A 13,307-nucleotide genomic window follows, 5' to 3' on the forward strand; every position below is an offset into this window, starting at 1 on the left:
TTATGTTTTTCGATTGAACTACATGAAATAATTGTTGAATAAAACAAGCAAGGACAAAAACTGGGCTGTTTGAATGGTGTACCTTGAATGTCTAAGTGCTTTAGAATCGCTGGACCTGAGACATTTGGACACCGTAATTTTTTAACAGAAAATGATTTTATACCAAACAATATCAAAATCCACACAAATATGAACATCATATTTATTTTGCAATTATATCATAGGTATTTCATTCCTTGGGGTTAGCGTTTAGTGACAAATAACCCTACAATATTCATTACATTCAATTAATTGCAGTCTTGAAAACACAATCTGTGTCTCCCATATTAGAGGCACAGCTTGACACAACTCCCAGGAACTAAAACCCTATTTTAAAAGTTTTTAGTTCTCAGCTTCCTTTCTCCTCTTCTTGCAGAGTCACTGTACATCCCAGATCTCACAAAGCAGTGGGTTAAACTTGTGGTCACTCATGCGCCATGACTCCAGCATCTCAGCGTGGTGGTGATGCAGTGTGCGCAGCTCGGTCAGTCGGCCCAGCAGTCGGGCGAAATGCTGTGGCCACTGAGGGTGCTTTAGCTTGCAGACCTTTCTCAGCACCTCTAGCATGGCTTCCTGAAGTCGCTCCACAGCCTGCTGGTCCCTAATATATGGCCGATCTACCAGAAAAAAAATCGCATCAGGAAAATATCAGACTTAAGAGATGCTTAAATCTTAATCTGATTTTCACCCTTTAAACCTTCCATTTCAGTCCTAATTGGTGAAATTTTTGCAATGCACTGTATATAATATATAGTGACACAAAAAGCATAATGCATAATAAAGTATTTTGAGTATTATTTCATCAGGTCTAATTTCTGCATTTATTTAAAAGCACACTCTTAAATCCCAATATCTCCCAGTAAATTTCAGACAGTATCAGATATTTCACCAAAAAAAGATATATGTAGATATATGGTACTTAGAGAGACAATAACAATATAATGCTATTTAAACAGATGCTGTACTTAGATAACAACCAACAATCATTACTACATGCAAATTTCTGAAGAACATCTAGAAATATGGTCACATTACAGAAGGTTATTTAAGGCTAACCAATAAGGAAAAGGTGGTTGCTAAGGAAAAACAAGGTTTTGAGAATACTCCCTTCATTTATTATTAACTAGTTAAATAAATAATCTTTTAATGTTTAAACTTCCTGAATGACAATATTTGAAACTGTTTTCATTTCATGACAAAGCAACGATAACTAGCAGCAAAAAATATATGCCAATTTAAAGCTTAAGAAAGCTCATGAAACCATAAAACAACAAATAATTTATTGGGATATTTATCTAGCAATTTTACAAAGAAAAAATATATGGGACATCATCAACCATTCGTTGATACAACCGGTCTGGAGGAAATAAAAATCACAACTCAGCTGTTAATGAATCAATAGGTAATTTTTTGATGGACATTTACACACCTGGAGACAGAATAGTGATGGCTGTTAGGAGAGCATGTTCCTCTTGCATCATCTGCAGCTCCCCGATACTTTTGTAAAAGTTAAACATGGGGACAATAAACTCCTCAGATATCCCTGTGGTGAAAAACAGAAGCAGAAAGGAAACAGGTTAATACACTAAAAGTGCACAGTGATGTCTGGCTTTATTCCTAACTAGTAATTGTTTTACTTCCATAAACAAGTTCCTGTTAAAGCTGAATGCAATAACAAAACCCTCAGTTTCTCATTTTCAGTTGAGTTACAGTTGGATTATGTAGGATTTAAAGTTCAATGTGTCATAGCTTATACCACATTGTAACAGGCTCCAGAAGTCTGTGACCACTTTTGACATAAGACACCTGGATAGTTTTCCATTACCAAGAACATAGCAGACAAAGTCCAAAGAGTGAAACATAACTGACTGAACATCTATCTATCTATCTATCTATCTATCTATCTATCTATCTATCTATCTATCTATCTATCTATCTATCTATCTATCTATCTATCTATCTATCTATCTATCTATCTATCTATCTATCTATCTATCTATCACAAAATGTAAAGTATTTAACACAACTGACTGAAAACAAACAAAAAATCTCATGGCAATTGAGATTTGTAATAAGCAGTAGAAAATGTAATTAGAAATGTAATGAAAGAGAAATTTTTATTTGAGATTTGTTTGTTTGTTTTCAGTCAGTTGCGTTCAGTTCTTTACATTTTGTTATAGATAGATAGATAGATAGATAGATAGATAGATAGATAGATAGATAGATAGATAGATAGATAGATAGATAGATAGATAGATAGATAGATAGATAGATAGATAGATAGATAGATAGATAGATAGATAGATTTGTTAGATTGTTTGTTTTCAGTCAGTTATGTTTCACTCTTTGGACTTTGTCTGCTATGTTCTTAGAGCTTTTTAAAGATTTTTAGATTAAAAAAAGATTTCAATTTATTAGAAATTAAGGCTATTTTAGAAAGAAAGAAAGAAAGAAAGAAAGAAAGAAAGAAAGAAAGAAAGAAAGAAAGAAAAATCTGCTGCATCAGTGAAAAGGTATTTTAGCTGACAATTATGCATCAAAATGCATTTAAAAATATAGTATAGATAGATAGATAGATAGATAGATAGATAGATAGATAGATAGATAGATAGATAGATAGATAGATAGATAGATAGATAACATATTTATGAATCTGCCAAAAATAGTAATTATTAAAGAACAAAGTACATTTATTTAAGAATTTTCCCTCCCTGACTATTCCTAAATTTAACCATAAAATATTTATAATGAGATGAATTCATGAACAGACCAAAATAAATCACTTATATAGTCTCAAGGCAGTTTACTGTATGTGTATGGTGTGTGCAATAAAAGCGCTGTAAAGCATATAGCCACTAGGAGGCAGTTTGATACATCACATATAATGCAATCCTAACAAGTGCATGTCGCACTAATACTTAAACAATCCATCTCCTACAGGTTGTTTGTGCCTGAAGTTAAGTTGCATCTTCTCATACAAACAACATCTTTTCCCCCCCTTTTCTAGCAACAAACTAATTTCTGCTGTCAAGAGTGCATTGCTGGAACACAAAACTCAGAACACTAGATAAATAAATATTTATAAGACTGAATGTGTGAATTTAAAGCCAATCACAGATGAAGGAGATTATTATTAAGGTTATTACAGATGAGGGAGAGCCATGAAACTGGGTCTGGCTGAAGCTGGTCTTCACATGCAGCTGTGCATGTGTTTCCACATTCAGTGGGATTCTCAGGAACACCCATCCATTTGGAGCTTGTTTTGAAGGGCTCGCCTGCTTTGTGTGAGGTCTTTGTCTATATCGTTATCATTGGTGCAATTATTATTCTTTGTTGGTTTTGAGAGCCTAGAGCTCTATTTTGATGTAAAGCATTCAGCATGAAGAGCCAGGAGATGATATCTCATTCGAATCAGCCAATCAGGGGAGCCCTCATTGAAAGGTCATTAAATGCTGTGAGGTGATTCATTTTATCTCCATGGCAGAACTGGTGTTGCAGTGATTTTAATAATTCAATTTATACACACTGAAACAAACAAATAAATAGTCTTATATAAGGGAAACCTTTCTGAAAATTTATAGTAAAGGACCAGGCTGCTCAAGTATGTTAGAGACAGAGAGAGACAGAGACACAGAGAGAGAGAGAGAGAGAGAGAGAGAGAGAGAGAGAGAGAGAGAGAGAGAGAGAGAGAGAGAGAGAGAGATCTTTATTTGTTTATCTATTTATTTATTTATCTATTTATTTATTTACTCGGGCAGATGCAATCATCACTAGATCCTTAAATTCTTTTAAATAACCCTTGAAAACCTTTCAGATGGACGGATAACATTTCTCACCAGCTTTCCCCAAAGAGACGGATGGAGAAACAGACTTTGCATACACAGACAGATCAAAGACCCTTCAAACCAGAGAAATGTCAGGAGCGCAAAGAGGCAGAGAGACGGACAATAGAGCTCTCGATGTTTAGATAGAGAACAATAGCCTCTTTAGACAGAAGCGTTCTTTTTCGCATTGGATGGCCTTTGGTGTGAATATTTCTAACCTCTTACAGAGGGACAGAGTGACAGTTCCTCCTGCATTGCATTCACTGTATAGAAATATCAATAACATTCAGATGACAGCACTCCATCAACCCCCAAAGGACAGACAAAGCTGAAATGTCTTTTGCTGCACTCTCAAGGAAGCTTTAAAACTCATAGGAACTGCATTTGATTCATGACATGATCTGTGAGCTGTGATTTGACCACAAATGATGAATCCACTTATCATGTCATGTACTGTACATACAATATTGCCCCAATGAAACACAGCCTAAGGAAAATTTAAAGAATATAGTAAATGTCCAAAGACCCGAAGAAAGAATTAAAATAAAAATAAGAAAAGTTAAATTAAAAAAGAAGAATTTAGAGGTTAAATAAATAAAAGATGTTATTGGTGTGTTTCTTTTTGTAGAAAATAGAACCATTTCCTAATTTCACTAAAGCTATACATATGTAATCATGTGACCTCTGTTTCTAATTTAAATTAAGTCAGATTCAATTATGATTTTATTTATACATTTATGTAAATTAGCCGTTTCCTACCAAAAAAAAAAAGCATTGGTTCAAATAGAGAAATGAAACTCTGAAAGTTAATTGAATAATAAACTAAGAAATATGGATCTGATTGTTTTACTACTGATATGAAACTATATAATACCCTCAAAACCATTATATGCATATTTACAACCAGGTCAATATTTGATGATGCTTCTTATCATGCAAATGTGCATTAGCCTTTTGGACATAATTTATATTTTTTTTTGTTTATTAAAGGCTTAAAAGGAAATCTGTTTCCACTTGAACCCAGTGCTGTATCCAATTGTAATTTACATCTCTAGATAATAAAGGGAAATTTCTTAGGTTCCTTAATTAGAACAGACTGATGCATTATTTATGTTAACCTTTATGAATGGCATCTAACAGGGCAAGTATACTGCTGTGGGTTTATCCAAGCATTTGCTTTTATTTCAATGCTCATTTATTGCTTATTAGCAGACTTAAATTGTCACTGTAGACTGAATAAACACATGGACAATGCATTCAATTTAAGCAGACTAATGTTATTTCAGGGTAACACCTGTATCATACTATTCAATAACTCACAGGTAACAAGCCATGAATTGTTGAGCAGTATTATAAAATGTTGCCCCACTTCTGTTTAACATGAAGAGTTTTTTTGAAGCACTTCACAGCTATGATATATGTGATGACAGTCCTAGAATGTTGTGCATGATAAAAGGCACCTACCACTTTTTCGTATTCGCTCCTCCAGCACCTCTGTGTGTCCCTGAGGCAGCTTCTTGATGAAGGCCTGGGCTGAACGCAGGAACATTGCCTCAACTGCTGAACCCTTTAGTAGAGCGATCTGATCTTCATGGTCCAGAGACTGGAAACCTGCTCACAGATCATCAAAAAGCTACTACATGACACTTCTATCTGAAATTGCTTACAGTATAAATGAAATTGCTAAAACAAAAAACACTACTGACTGGATTGATATCCTTAAAAATATTCTGACCTGGGATATTTTTTGTGAACTCGACCAGAACCTGAACATGGCTGGTTGCCATTTCAGTCAAAAGTAGGAAGTTCTCCTCTGTGCTGAACTGTTCTTGGAGCTGTAAAAAGTGGGACACTTTAGCAAATTACTACTGTAGTTTTTTTATGATGGTAAGAATGGTTAATGGGGCTTATACAACCATAGTCAAACTGAAGCTAAACATTTACTCAGCATAGGTTCGGCTCTGTGGCAGTAGCAGAGGTTAAAGTCTTAAATTAATACATTCAATAAATGTAAGAAGAATGCATTGTATAGGTGTCAAGTAGGTTTAAATCCTACTGTTAACAGGTTTCATATAATTATGTTTCATTAGTACAACACAGTACATTATATACTTAGAATAAATTACCAGTTTCTTGGCCATGTCTGGAGGAATGCGATGTTTGTTGTAAGCATCAAGAATATAACTTAGTAAAGCCTTCTGGTCTTGACTTAGCTCCACTTTTTCCTATGATAAAAAAGGCATTTTATTAACAAAAGCTAATATGCAAAGTAATTCATATCTGCAGTGTTGCTTTTGGTCTGTCAAAGGATTTTTTCCCCAGATACACATAGGAAAGTCCCACCAGGAAGTTAGTGACTGAAGTACTTAGTACCTCCTTAATAATCATTAATAAAATTCATCACGTGTGACTTGTGACATGTGATTATGTTATACCGTAATAAACCTGGATGTGTGTACATGTGCATTAGAATTAAATTAGAGATCACATTTTATAGGCACAGTTTTTCATTTACAGGCATGTGATGCTGGATATAAGGAGAGCACTCACTTTTAAAGTTTTTGTTGTGGATGTGACCTGCTTAGCATCTCCACTGTCTCCCACTTCTGTATCATCTGTTGTACCATCTTCTGATGAAGCCCTAGGGTTTTTCCTCAGCCTTTTGGACTTGCACTGGATTTCTGTTAGTAAACCTGGTTACAACAGACAAAAACAACTTAATTCCATTCACTTGACCTAAATTTTATTTCTATAGTGCTTGCAACAATAGGCACTGTCCAATGCAGCTTTATAGTAATATAGAAATTCAGAATATCCAGAAACCTTGAGAGGAACCAGACTCAAAATTGAACCATCCTCATTTATTTATATATGTGATTATAAATAATGTCCTTTCTAAAACTATATATGGTGGAAAATATATCTATATATGTATAAGTGGAATTTTAACTAATTTAAATTTTAAAGTTTAACCAGGAGTTTCTAAACAAAATATAATGAGCATCAGCATGATTTTTAGATTCATTATGGATTTAACATGAAAGCAGAGATTAATTAAAAACTTATGTTGGATACATATACATATGTTGGATAAGAACACACAGACGAGAGGATTTACCAATTTACTTGCTTATATCATGCACAGAGTGTATTCTGTCATTCTGTCATTCTGCACTTCATTTTGTGTTTATGCAATACAAACTCTCTAAACAATAATAATAAAATAAAATTTTATATTTACAAATTTCCTTTTAAATGTATACTACATTTAAAAAGTAGGTGTTGAGTTGATGATAATACATATGAGTGAGCTGCAGGAACTGCCTCCTCAGTGAATAAGAAAAGACTCTAGGACACTCTTTGGACACTTTCCAAGCCAAATTAGCAGCTGTTTGACTGGACATGCAGTGGGAACAGGCTGAACGCTGAATGCCTGCTGCCTACAATATTTATATAAATGTTAATGCACTATTGATGTGCAACAGGAGCTGAGTACAGCCTGCTCTCCACTGTACCTGTCAGCTCCATGCACTGCAGTGTGAATAATTATGCTTCATCACTGGGAAGCCCATATGAATGCATTCATCACACCAACCCTTCCTGTCGGCTGTTCTTTCATTCTAGTAAAACTCAACATTTGACACATTCTCAGTTAACCTCCTGAGCTGCAAGACATCATGGGTGATCCACAATTCTAAAAAAAATGGGCTTTCAATGGTTTTTGTCTAATAAGCATTCTTTGCATCCTACAGAGGTTTCACTTAATACCCTGTCTGACGGGGAAACACTCTTGTAGGGATAAAGAGACCCAGTTCCAGGATATACTTTATTTGAAAGACTATAAATTGAATGATTTGTCACTGTGTGACAGCACAGGGGTGCAGCGGGTAGTGCTTCCTTTCAAAGTTGAAGGGTTCCTGATTTAATCTTGAGCTTAGGTTACTGTCTATGGAGAGTATTGTATCTTCTCCCAGTGTCACTTTGGAATTTTATAGAATTCTGTGCTGTGCTTTCCTTCTACCTCTGGCAAAATCATGCTGTATGGTGAATTGGCTATGCTAAATTGCTCCTAGGTGTATGTATGTGTGTGCATGATGCCTTGTGATAGACTGGTTTGTCATTTGTCATTGCAGTATATTAGCTTCAGATTCTACAATAATCACTATCTGTTTTATCTCAGCCAGTGTCCACAGTCGACTGTCAGTTAGTTATTTGGTGGTATAATATAATATTATTAGATAGAAGTGAGCATTTGAGGTACACTATGGCTGAGCATCTCAACATCTAAAAAAATCAAAAAATCAAAAATCAAACATCTAAATATCTCAATAAAATTATACTACAATTTAAAGATACAAGTTTTTTTTATCATGGGAGAGACAAGATTGGACAGGATTAGGAACGAGTACATCAAAGGGACAGCTCATGTTGGACGTTTGGAGGACAAAGTTATGGAGGCCAGATTAAGATGGTTTGGACATGTTCAGAGGAGGGAGAGTGAGTATATTGGTAGGAGAATGTTGGACATGGAGCTGCCAGGCGGGAGGCAAAGAGGAAGGCCAAAGAGGAGGTATATGGATGTAATTAATGAGGATATGAAGCAAGTGGGTGCAAGTGTTGGGGATGCAGAAGATAGGGATAGGTGGAGAGGGATGATTCGCTGTGGCAACCCCTGAAGGGAAAAGTCGAAAGAAGAAGATTCTCTTATGTAGGTTCATTTAAACAATAGCACATAATAATTTTGTTAGGTTTGCTTTGAAATTGAATAGTGTATTTGTGTTGATCATGGGAAATGGGTTTTTGGTCTCTTTGCATTTATTGTACTCACATTCCGCAAGCATTCCCATTTCCTTGCACTTTCGGAGTCTGCACTCTTGACACTTTCTCCGCATGTACATGTCCATCTCACAGTTCCCTCCACTTTTACACTTATAAACTGCATTCTTTGTTATACTTCTTCTGAAAAACCCTGCAAGAAAGCAATATATGGCATTATGTATAAAACTAGTGTATTAAAGCTTTTTCTGAAAAAAAAAAAATTATAGAGAACACCTGACTGCCTGATGGTACTTTAAGTACATAATATTGTTCTTTGTTAAATAAGACAATAGCTTGGGACAACAAATAGATGCTGCCTCTGTGTGACCTTGAAATTGCTTCCTTTAAATGATTAGTGTATTTCAGTGTAAGTTACACATGATGCTGTAACGCAGTACTGCTCCATTCCTAGTTCCAGGCATCAGACCTCCTCAGTCCAGTGCTTCTTGGACAAGTAATTACACATTCTAGCATGAGCTGATGAACACAATGACTTACATTAACATTGCATGGAAGCACAAGGCTCTAGTTGCCTGCGTCATTATTCAGCAGAAAGCTGAGAGGGAACCAAATCTAGACTAGGCGTGAGGGAGCATCGAGCCTCTGGGACTTGAAGAGTACAGCCCGGTGGCTGCCCTTTGGGCATTGTCCATGCACAGGTGGAATTACACTGGCAGTCATTCAGCCAAGTCTTTTTCAAAGAGCTAAAATTGGGTTGTGTGTCATATACTGCGTCAGAGTTATAGGGGCTGGGTTACTGTTTCATATGTGCTATGATGATGTATGTTTCATTGTGTCATTTAGTGTTTATGTGAGGAATTTAGAGGAAGTTGAACTAGTCACTGAAATAGACATTTGGCATTATATTATTAAAGGAAGGCTACAGATAATCCATTGGAATGATATGTCCACAAATTCTGGGTGTTGATGAAATACAGCAGCATATGTTACACCATAAGATCGTCTCAAACCAACAAAGCAATCTCTGTTCTTCACCTTTACATCCTTCACATGTCAGGGCATTATAGTGATACCCAGAGGCTTTGTCCCCACACACCACACAGAGTTCTTCTCCTTTGAACCTGCCTAAATGGGCAGCATGTCTGGGTCTCTTATACACATTGGGAACAACAGGGGTTGGCTCCTCGATTTCTGTCTCGAAATTTCCCTCTAGTGGACCTTTTCGTAGTTCCAGCATGGATGATGGAGAGCACCACTCCTCAGTGTTGTACTGGGGATAGTAATGCTGATTGGAGTAGTATGATGGCGAGGACATGGCCTGCTCCATCGTGGAGTATTGCATGCCTGGATAGCTGCCGAAAGGCAAGACCTCCTGGTCCTGAAGCAGAGGGCTGCTCTGCTCTGCCAGAATATCTAAAGGAGAAGGAGACAATAGCAGGCTGTCAGTTTACACATGCCATCAAACTACAAAGATCAGGTTTACAGCGTGGTGATGCTGGCACACAGTGTTAATGTGCCCTATACCAAAGCAGTAATTAGCAAAACTACAACAAACAGTAGTACTGTTACCTGTTCGCTTAACAGTAGCAACAATAACACCACAGCTTGGTAAAGTTTTGAAAGAAAATTTGTGCTAAGTATTGGCAAAGTGAACGGAAATGGTTGATGCTTCATTTCATAGCAATTACGTAATAAAAAAGGGACAAATACTCCTAACCCTAACCTTAACCATTTCATATGAGTTGAATCAAGTGTGTTGTTTATAGACATTTGCATTTTTTTCCTTTTTATTTTTTTTTCTACTTGAACAGCTTTAGATATAAAATTTATTTTTGGTTGCACTTGACCTTTTGTTGCACTTGAATTTTGTTGCACTTGAGTCGACAATACCCTCTAATAAATTCAGAAATAATTAACCGCACACACTTTGTGCCATCCCCTAGCCATTAATTTCACTCCCAATTGACATATATGGATACATAACCCAATTGTATGAAATGTAAGAATATCTGTACATCAATTTAAAGCAAATATATTTTTCATCACTTTAAGGTTTTAAGGGGTTTTTTTTCAGCTGCCCTACACTGATCATTTCAATAATAGCTGCTTAATGTCAAATTTATCCATAGGACCACTAAAGTGTACAGACAGCACAAAAACCTTAAGTACACTGTTTACCCATTACGCTTAAATGAGTTTAATATTAAGCAAAAAAATTACCATACATTTCTTCTGACTTGTATTACCATACATTTCTCTGTACAAGACATTGTGTACCAACCTGAAGTCTTTTCCTGCCCCATGAACATTTCAGCAGTACCCAGTGTGGGCACCATTCATCTGCCTCTGGGTAAATAACTGACCAACTGAAAACATTTTTCAATTCATCAAAATAACTCCTTCTTTTTTGCTGCTGGAAATGAGATCTTTCATTACATAAAACCCAGTCACTCCACGGTGACTTAAATCTTGGCTTAATAGTGCCAAGGGGAACAAAGGTTGCCATGGTTGCTTATTAACCTGACAGTCTCAGTTCTGTATCTATTACATGTAGCTGGATCATAAAAAGCAGAGACACTTTTAGATGTATTTTTCCGACACAATGCATATCGATATTCTGAGACGTAATATATGTAATACAGGTACATGAATGTTTATGTAATAACCATTCATGAGACAGTGTGAATTAAATGAGAGAGAAAGCAGCACCAGTATGTCCAGTGGCTTGGATTTAGCAATTTTGTCATTATTATGTTTGCATTATTTTGCAGAGAATTCTTTTTATATAAAAATAGACCTTCTTACCAAAGAAGTGCGATCCCTCTGGCAGAGAGAAGCCATCACTTGGTGGCATCTGCAGAGGTCCCAAAACATTGACATCAGGGCCCACCCACTCATTCATCCTATGTGTGGCCCTAAGGCCAAAATATTTCTGGTTCCTCAATGCAGAACGGAAATGATGGAATTAACCCTGAGTGAAAAATATACTTAAGATCAATGCATAGTAATATACCATAAGTAACATAAGTCATTTCTATAAAGACCTAGCCATTTGTGTATGGAGTCTTAGGTGAAACGTGGGAACTCTAATTATACTGTAATCTAATTACATGTATGATTTTGAAGAAGAAGCTAATAATATAAAATACTAATAATGCTGGATGTAATAAAAGTTCTGGATTGGAACGCATGAAGTTTCCAGAGAAATAAGACTATTTGTACAATTTGTACTATTTGGTTCTTCAAAAGCTGTGCAAGCAAAGTGCTCATGAGGCTTTAGGAGGAAAAAAAAAAGTAGATATGCAAAACACTGGGTCTCATTGGACTTTTACTTCTTCTACCATATTATATTTACATTATATATTATATGCAATTTACAAAGGTTTTCAGCACTATATTTTCATTAAACCAACCACAAATTAATCATAACTTTTCTCAATTATTATATATCTATGTCTATATTTATTTTTATAGTTATTTTATATATAGGAGAATAGGTAAACTGATTCAATTTAAAAGGACAGGAATTACCTGTAGAAACAGAAGCTTGGGAGAATTTAGTTTACAAAGTATACAAAGGAGCTATGCCGAGCTCTCCACCTAATATGTATTATCTCCCTATGCTAGCTCATTTCGTTACAAAGTGTATTGACAGCGTACCTATTTTGCAGGCCAAAGGTACAAATATTAATTGTTATAGTTTTTTTTCCACACAGATACTTAAAGTAATTTATTTCATATATAAAAACATTCAATTATATTTATTTCACAATTAATAATTGAAAATGTCTGATTAAAGGTATTACTACCGTGTCATATTGCTTGTACATTTGTAATAAAATACATTTGTCTAATTAGTCAGAATATTTTAAGTATAAGTCATGACATTTAAAAATATTTAAGGATTAATCATATGTTTATGGTATTTTATTTAAAGCCAATTTTAAGGCTGAACACAAAAGAACATGCCTCTTCTTCTACTTTTCTATAATCCTAAAACAGACCGAACACCATAGAGACTGTAATACTTTTTTTTAGAAAATAACATATCAGAGCAGAATCATACAGTAATTAAGAAGATCTCAGTACTCAATAGCACAAAATATGTTCAATTTCATAACTATATTTCTCCTTGAGGACTATAAATCTAGCACACTATAAGTATGCTATCAAGCCATTGCATTTCAATTATTTTGTCTGTAATATCTTACGTACCTTTCTTAACTATTTATTCTTTGGGTTGATCTTGGCTTCCTAGAGTCCTTCAAACCTTTACCAAATATTTAGAATCATCAGTATTTGGATACGGACAAATATCTGCTTCTGCTAGGAGCCTGTGCTGAACAGATCAGGTCATGGAGAAAGGGGACAGTAGTTATTAATTAAACTCTCTCCATTAGGGCTAATAGTCCTCCCACTAACCCCTCACCCAGCTTCTCCCATCATCCCCTAAACCTTGGCTGACAGCCCCATGAATATAGCAGCACCATCACTCCCTACATATCAGTGTAGCATAACTTACTCCCAAGCAGGGACCACACACACACACACACACACACACACACACACACACACACACACACACACACACGCACACACACACACACGCACAATTGCATCCTTGCATCCATTGTTATGATAAAAGACATGCCAAAATCTAAAGTC

The 13,307-nt window shown here is 35.6% G+C and overlaps 1 protein-coding gene across 2 annotated transcripts; it reads right to left on the reverse strand.

Annotated features, from left to right (window-relative positions):
- Positions 1-188: 188 nt before the first annotated feature.
- On the reverse strand, positions 189-13,014 carry nr1h4 (nuclear receptor subfamily 1, group H, member 4). Of its 2 annotated transcripts, XM_027162018.2 has the most exons (10): positions 12,858-13,014; positions 11,448-11,613; positions 9,678-10,055; positions 8,692-8,832; positions 6,414-6,556; positions 5,990-6,088; positions 5,599-5,698; positions 5,328-5,474; positions 1,469-1,582; positions 189-656 (listed from the first exon to the last, which is right to left on the reverse strand). In XM_027162018.2, the coding sequence occupies exons 2-10, from the start codon at positions 11,542-11,544 to the stop codon at positions 418-420; spliced, it is 1,458 nt and encodes a 485-aa protein (XP_027017819.1). In that variant the 5' UTR covers positions 11,545-11,613; positions 12,858-13,014; the 3' UTR covers positions 189-417. The 2 variants fall into 2 exon arrangements, with proteins under 2 accessions (XP_027017819.1, XP_027017820.1); XM_027162019.2 differs by lacking the exons at positions 11,448-11,613; positions 12,858-13,014 and adding an exon at positions 10,924-11,115.
- Between the last annotated feature and the right edge of the window lie 293 nt (positions 13,015-13,307).

The sequence above is a fragment of the Tachysurus fulvidraco genome, chromosome 13 (genome assembly GCF_022655615.1).
Source record: "Tachysurus fulvidraco isolate hzauxx_2018 chromosome 13, HZAU_PFXX_2.0, whole genome shotgun sequence".
Lineage (NCBI taxonomy): Eukaryota > Metazoa > Chordata > Actinopteri > Siluriformes > Bagridae > Tachysurus > Tachysurus fulvidraco.

Excerpts from the sequence above, each read along its gene's own strand:
- nr1h4 (XM_027162018.2), bottom strand. The coding sequence starts at position 11,544 with ATGAATGAGTGGGTGGGCCCTGATGTCAATGTTTTGGGACCTCTGCAG. Across the intron at positions 10,056-11,447 it reads AGAGGGATCGCACTTCTTTG|ATATTCTGGCAGAGCAGAGC; the intron begins GTAAGAAGGTCT and ends CTTCTCCTTTAG. Across the intron at positions 657-1,468 it reads CATCACTATTCTGTCTCCAG|ATCGGCCATATATTAGGGAC; the intron begins GTGTGTAAATGT and ends TTTTTCTGGTAG.